We start from the raw sequence: 7,776 nt of genomic DNA, 5'->3' as shown, positions 1-7,776 counted from the left end.
AGTGACTGATTAGCCAAACTGTGAAACATCAGTGGAGGGCAAGGATTCAAAGACCACTGAAGTCTGAGCCTGGATGGCTTGTGAGATAGATGATATTATTATTAAACACAGAAAAATTAAAAGGAGTGCTGTGTTTTTCGGAGAAGATAATGAATTCAATTGTGGACATGTTGAGTTTGAGGTTGCCAGCAGGCCCTCCAGGTAAGAAGAGATCCAGAAAGTAGTTAGAAATGTGGGTCCGGGGCAGCTAGGTGGCACAGTGGATAGAGCACTGGCCCTGAAGTCAGGAGGACCTGAGTTCAAATCCAGCCTCGAACCAAACCCTTGACACTTATTAGCTGTGTGACCCTGGGCAAGTCACTTAACCCCAATTGCCTAATAATAAAAACAAAACAAAACAAAAAACAAATAAAAGTCACATAAAAAAAAAAGAAATGTGGGTCCTTAACTCAGTATATGGAGTTGGTATTTATATTTAGATAGATAGATAGATTAATATGTAAATATGTGTGTTAGTGTAATTTGCATAGAGTTGGTAGATAAAGCCACCAGAGTAGACAAGCTTGCCAAAGCAGGGCATGTAGTGATAGAAGTCTAGTACAGACGCATTTAGGGGTCTAAACAAGGAAGCAGAGCTAGCCAAGGAGACAAAAAAGGAACAGTCAAAAGAGAAGACCCAGGAGAGTTCTTTGTCATGAGTATTGAGAAGGTGTGTTCAAAGAGGCAGAGGTCCAGAAGCAATTTCACTGGAGTATCAAGGAAATGATATTGCAAGGTCTGCTACATGGCGCAGTAAGATAGAGCACCGGCCCTGGAGTCAGGAGGACCTGAGTTCAAATCCAGCCTCAGAAACTTGACACTCACTAGCCATGACCCTGGGCAAGTCACTTCACCCCATTGCCTAGCCAAAAAAAAAAAAGATATTGCAAAGGGTTGATGCTAAGTATTGGCAATGAATGTTGACTACTCTTTTTAGAAAATTAGCAGTGGATGAGAGAAGAAAGAAATGGTACAGTAGCTTAAGAAAGTGTTAGTTAAGAGAAAGTTACCCGGGCTAGGAGAGACCTGAGCATATTTGTAGATGGAGGGGAAGGAACCGGTGAATAGGGAGAGATCGACTTTGCAAGAAAACAAAGGGATTGTTGATACAGAGGATCCCATGGGAGCTGAAAGGTCTGAGTTAGAAACAAGTGAAAAGAGGGGAATTTTGGCTGGCGAAAGGGCTATCTCTTCCTATAAGACAGGAAGGAAGGATTGGTAATATAATAGTAAGAGTTTAAGGTATAGAGGAGGGAAGGTTTTGAAGTATGAACGTCAGATGTCCTCCACTCATTTATTTGGCACCTACTTTGAACAGTAAGATATTAGAACGCTAGAGAAGACACAAACAAGGCACTTAAGATGCTTACACTGTATAGTTAAGGTAGGTGAGACATTAATAGGTGGGTACAAAAACATCTGATTTCATCAACATGGAGATCAAGGAAAGATTCACTGGGGAGGAAGCATCTTCTCAATAAAATAGGAAACAAAGTCTTTATGCAGAGTGGATGGGGGAAAGGATGTATACCAGATTTTATAGGGAAGGAGACGAAACTTGTGGAAATGCTATGAGATAGACATTTTGTGTGTGTGTGTGTGTGTGTGTGTGTGTGTGTGTAAAGACTTATTGGTGTGTGCTATTGTTCTCGTAAAAAAAAATCCTACAATTTTAATCTTTATCCCTGTGCCCATAACTGCAAAATCCTCATCTCCATCTGGGAAAGCAGGCTCTACCCACCAGCTGGTGGGCCTTATCGCTGCTGCCCTGTGAATTGGACAGTAGGGGGAAGTAGATCAGCAGGTTAGGTACCATTTCTCCCATCCTGTGCAAGTTCAGAATGAACAGCTTTCTCCAGCTGCTTTGGAAATGTGCTTTCCGACTCAACCCTCTTTATTAGTTTGCAAAGCTAATGATCTCTGTGTTAATTAATGCTTTTGATTGTCTTCTAAACTTCCTCACAAGGCTGAGAGATTTACTGCAGGATATGGCTGGTCTAGAGTGCTAAAGACCTCTGGTTCTTTGTATCCTCCCAGAAAGCTGGTTTTTTTTTCACTAAACTAAATACTTTGCGTTTCTTGAAACCTAAGGAAGTTTTGTTTTAAAATTTTTATCAAATTCATCAGATTAACGTATTTATATATTAAGAAGTGCTTTCGTGAGATAGCATAAAAAAATCTTTAAATATACATCATATCATAGTGTTTTTCCTTACATCAGTTGAGTTGTGGAGCATGCTCTTAGGATTGTCAGGGAGGATTAAGGTGAGAGCAGCTGCTAGTAGGTTTCCCTTCAATAAAGAGCTAGCAATCATCTGAGAGGCTGTTGACTATTTTTTAAATATCCTAAAAATGAGCGCCATTTATGAAGTATAAACAATGCTGCATTTGCAAATGAACTCTAATAACATGGCCCTTTATTTAAATATTTATGTTAATTTCTTTGGGTTATGAATCTTCGTGACCCTTGAGTTTTTTGAAAGTTTTTTTCCCATAAATGGGCTACTGGCTTCTCTTATTGACGTATCTTCCTGTATCTTGTTGCTTCTCTGCTGAGGAAAAGCCACCTCATGTCTCAGAATCATAGATTTAGTGATAGAAAAAAACCTTATCAATCATCCAATCTAACCCCCTCGTTCTATGCAGTTCGGTGACGTGCCCAAGCTAACCCAGGGCGTAGGTACCAGAGCCAGGCTGCAAACATAGATCTCCTGCCTCCAAACCCAGTGCTCTTTTCATCACATCTCACTGCTGGTTTTCACATTTATCAATGAGGTTAGGCAGCCTTGTGGACACTGGATAGTCAGGAAGACCTGAGTTCCAACCCAGCCTCAGGCCATTAGGCCATTGACATATGTAAGTTTCTAAGAATCAAGCTATCACTTAAAATAATCCTTACTTATTCACCAGGTTTGGCATCACCTACGGCCATAACGCCAATAAGCTCCCCCTTCAGCAATCGAATGAAGGGTACCACACCAATCTCCAAACCCCTTGAAGGTAAGGAACCAAAAATTGCTGATTTTTTTTTTCAGTGCCAGCCAGTATTTTCTCACCTGTGCCTTCTTTCTTTCTCAGATATAGAAGCCAAACCCGATATGCAGTTAGAGTCTGACCTGAAGTTAGATAGGCTGGAATCATTTCTAGGGAGACTGAATAACAAAGGTAAGTAGCAGAGGCTCAGTGGGGAAGCCCTTTGCTTTGGGTCCCAGACCCCTCCCCAGCTGAGGTTTCAGGGGGTGCACACAAACTTTTCAAATCTGCTCCTGAAGCAGAGGTTTCTGAACCTCAGCCCTGGCTCTCCCGAGTCTGCAGGTTTGCTGCTCCCTCTGAGACTTCCCTCCTTCCCCATCTCCCTCTGGTCCCTCCCTGCAACTATCCACCCTTCCCCCCATTAGAGAAGCAAGCACTGGATCAAGATAAATCCAGCATTTAGCACAAAGCCAAAGGTGAGTTTAGAGCAAAGGTCCTTAACCTACCTTTCCTGGTGTCCTGGCCCCTCTGGACCCCTGCTCACAATCAGGTTTGTAAAGGTGCATGATACATGCAGAGGGTGACAAAGGAAACCAATGTTTTAAAATACAGTTATCAAAAATTATTATTATTTTGGGGGGGGGCTAGGCAATAGGGTTAAGTGACTTGCCCAGGGTCACACAGCTAGTGTTATGTGTCTGAGGACGGATATGAACTTAGGTCCTTCTGACAAAAGGGCTGGTGCTCTACCCACTATGCCATCTAGCTGCCCCTTAAATTATTTTTTAAAAATGTGTAGCCTCTGGGTTAGGAGCCTCTGGTTTAGTGAGCAAAGATTGAAGAGAGCAAAGAAAAGCAGACTGAAAAAACCACAATCTACTTTTTCTGCATTTTATAAATGTTTTTTGAATCTAGGACTTAACCTAGATTTGTTCTTCAAGCCTTGGGTCATCTTTAACCCAGAATCTTAGACTCAGTTCCTTTCATTGACTTCTTTTATGTAGTGGGTGTGGGAAGGGGTCGGGAAATACGTATTAGATGGCTCATAGGGTCAAAGCACCAACACTCAACATCAGTTTTATCACCAAACCTCTGCTGAACTAATAAAGGCACACAGCTGCAGCTTGTTGGGCAGTGCATAGAATGCTGGGGTTGAAGTCAGTAAGTTCAGATCTGCCCTCAGACACTAGCTGTGTGACCCTGGATAAGGGTCATTTAACCTCTGCCTGCCTCAGTTTCCTCATCTGTAAAATGGGGGTAAAGATAGCCCTTTACTTCACCTTGTGGTGAGGCTCCAGTGAGATAAGAATTTCAAAGTGCTTATTAGCACCATGCCTGCATGCTATATAGATGCTGCTGTTGTTGTCCATCCACTTTTGAATCTGGAATTTTTTCTTTACCTTAGGGCAAAGAAAGTCTTTAAAATATTAAGCCAACATTATGTTGGGGAAGGGATTTTTTTTTCATTTACTCTATATAAACTCCAATTCCACTCTTTGTTTTTTAGTTGGTAGTATGCAAGAAACCATTCTCACTGTTACTGGAAAAACTGTGAAAGAGGTGATGAAACTGGATGACTATGAGACCTTTTCCAAATTTTACCGCAGCGTGGATGCATCTGTGCCTGTAGGAAGAGTGGAGCTGAATGAGGACTTCGATGCAATCTTTGATCCTTATGCTCCCAAGTGAGTTTCATTCCCTCCATCTCTTCCTCCTCTCTCTCCCCTCCCCACATTCCTGCCCCTTCCACTTTTTCCCTGGATGAAAATTTCTAAATAACCATATCAGAAGATCATTTCCTAAGTAGAATAGAACTTCATAATAACACTGCTTGCTGTTTCTTGGAGTATGATAATAGTATGGGCAAAACAAAACTGCCATGCCATAAAGAAAGCCTCATGTACCCTAACTTAGGACAGCCAGGGAGATTAGTCCCGTTCCTTGGCACCAGCAAAGAGAATGGGGTTCTCTCTGGTGTTATTTCCACAATTGTGGGATAATTGTTGTTGTTTGTTTTCAGATTTGGGACAAGAATAAACAGTTTTCTGAAAATATCTTCAGTAGATATATTGAATTCTGTAATTTCATCAGTGATGGAAACTCCCAGTATGAGAATTCCCTCTACCAGTACAGATCAGTGACTTGCCTGTAACTTAAAGCTTCAGAGCTGGGAATGTTGGGATTTTCTCAGGGTCACACAGTCAGTATGTGGCAGAGGCAGGACATGAACCAAGGACTTCCTGACTGTAGCCCTTTACCCATCAGGCTATGCAGTCTCTCTAGTTCTAGAATGGGGGAAAAAATGGATTTCATGAAACCAGATCTAAATCAAGTCACTAGAAAATCCTTAAAGAATGTTAATCCTTATCCAGCTAGAATCTTCTAGTTCTAGATCTAAAATAAATCTCCAAGTCATCAGAACCTAGACCCCTAACCACAAGAAGTAATGTCATTCCAATGAAAGACAAAAGGTCATTTGTCCCAATTTGTTCAACAGTAGCATGGCTGCTTCATGAAATTGCATTTTCCCTTTCACCAGCGGTATTCAAGCAGAAGCTAAAGAACCATCTCTCGAGATTTGACAGGGAAGGTTCTCCTGCATTGGGTGGTAGCTTAGACTTCAAATAAATCCCTTTTTAATGCTATGATTCTCCTACTCCACAGGATATCTCTAGGATAATAGTAGAATTGTAGGAATTATAACAGAATGGCAGGAAGTGAAAGGGTAGAAACACCACCATTGGTAGAGGCAGCCCTCAATGGAATGTTTTCCTGATAAAAATGGAGGTCCATGGTAGTTCACAACCAAAATAGCTCAATCTCCTTTGCTTCTTAGGCTGACTTCTTCTGTGGCAGAGCACAAACGCGCTGTTAGACCTATGCGCAGAGTTCAGTCTTCAAGAAATCCTTTGAAAATGTTGGCAGCAAGAGAAGATATTCTTCAAGAATATACTGAACAGAGATTAAATGTTGCTTTCATGGAGTCAAAGCGGATGAAAGTTGAAAAAAGTAAGTATCTAATTGGCATTGTTTAATTCAATTTAACAGTCATTCATTAAATACCTACTGTTTGTATGGCACCCTGCTAGATGTTGGGGTTACAGAGGTGGAGAAAAAGGAACAGTCCATACATACAGCTTTATGGTCTAATAGGAAGGTATATGACAGGTACACAAATTCATGTGGTATAAGGTAAGATGTGATAGGAGCAAAAAATGGCCAGGTGAAGCAAAATAAGAGCTCCAAGGCTGAAGAGAGCATTTTGCCCTGGGGTAAAGGGGAGGTCTTTATCCAAGACTTGAGTTGGGCTTTAATGAAAAGTTGGGGTTTCAACAACTGGCAATTAAGGAGTCTTTTCAAAGTATACAGTGGGAGGAAAGAAGGTAGGATGGAAGTAAAGGGTCACCAGGGAATAGTATAACTTGGGCATAATGTAAAATAGATGGAGAAAGGGAAGTTGGAGAGAATTCTAGGCAGACAGATTGGAACTAAGTAGGAGAGGGTCCTTAATGCCCTGGTCAGGAATAGGCAGTGGGGAGCCAAAGGGTTTTCAATAGAGTGATCATGGTGGTACGTTAGGAAGATGACTTTGGCAACAGTGTAGAACACAGGCCTGGAGACAAGTGAGGAGCCTTTTATGATACTGTAGATGAGAAAAGGTTTAGGTCCAAACTATGGTGCTTGCAGTATGACTAGAGAAGGACAGAACAGAAAAAGCCAAAAGTGGAGTGAGTAGCCAGAGAAATGTGATTGTTCAGTGTTAGATGCCATCATGAGATGAAAGGGGATGAAGAGAGGGGGGGAAATGCTATTAAATGGACCAATAAAGAGGCCAACATGTGAGAGTTGTTTGAATAGAATAGTGGATCTGGAGGTAAGATTTTGAAAAATTAATGAAGACGATGATGAATTCAAAGTAGTGTAAACTACTATTTCTAGAAGTTTGGAAGTGAACAGGAGGACAGTAGTTTGAAGGAGTGGGAGGATCTCAAGGGAAGGAATTTTTAGGATAAAAGTGAAAAGCACATACTGAAAAGGAAAAAAAAGTAGAGGGAGAAATGGGTGATAGATAAAAGAAATGAAATATTGGAAGGAACAGAGTCATAAAAAAAGACTGAAAGTGGTGGAATTGAAGACATTAATGGAGAACCTAACTTTTAGCAAGAGGAGGGTCTCTTTATTCTCTTGAGTGTAGAGGGAAGAAGACCAGAATTCAATTTATGCTTCTTTTTGAGAAACAGGTTATTGTAGTCACCTCAGTTATTTGATAAACAGAATAGAAAGATGATGCAAGTTAACTGCTTTTATATAGAATGCAATTGTCATCTCTTGACCCCCTGAACACATACGTCCGTAATTACATGTCAAGAGTTACATGTAGACTTTTCTTAGCATTGCTATGATTAATATTAGAAGGAGTTTGCATTCCATAAGTACATAATAATTGATAATAGGGCAAGGATGAAGCAGGTATAAACTTGTCAAGGGGACCGGGGAGGGAGGCCAGCCTGAAACTTAAAGTTTGCCACAGAAAATCACAAAATATATTGTTTGAAGAGGTAATTAATATTTTGTGTGTATTGGGGGAAGGTGTTTGTTTTTGGTCATTTAACCTTTTTTTTTTTTGGCTCTGTCAAGTCCCAGACCTAATACTAATTCAACACCTGATCTTAATCAGAGGAAATTAATTTGATCTTTCATGGGAAAATTACAAACAAAAAAAAAAAACCTTAGCATTGCTAAAATTATACCCAAGATCCGTTT

At 40.7% G+C, this 7,776-nt stretch overlaps 1 protein-coding gene across 1 annotated transcript; it reads left to right on the top strand.

Moving 5' to 3' along the window:
* Window positions 1-2,953: 2,953 nt before the first annotated feature.
* Window positions 2,954-6,021, top strand: LOC114034161 (supervillin-like; the record flags this gene model as incomplete). The annotated part of the gene is made up of 4 exons (XM_027849765.1): window positions 2,954-3,039; window positions 3,118-3,204; window positions 4,520-4,697; window positions 5,849-6,021. Coding segments are annotated over exons 1-4 (475 nt in total), but the record flags the coding sequence as incomplete, so codon positions are not given.
* Between the last annotated feature and the right edge of the window lie 1,755 nt (window positions 6,022-7,776).

The sequence above is a fragment of the Vombatus ursinus genome, unplaced genomic scaffold, assembly GCF_900497805.2.
Source record: "Vombatus ursinus unplaced genomic scaffold, bare-nosed wombat genome assembly UNPS02008360.1, whole genome shotgun sequence".
NCBI lineage: Eukaryota > Metazoa > Chordata > Mammalia > Diprotodontia > Vombatidae > Vombatus > Vombatus ursinus.
The sequence above is the reverse complement of the archived record's forward strand: the minus strand, read 5'-3'. Positions and strand labels throughout refer to the sequence as shown.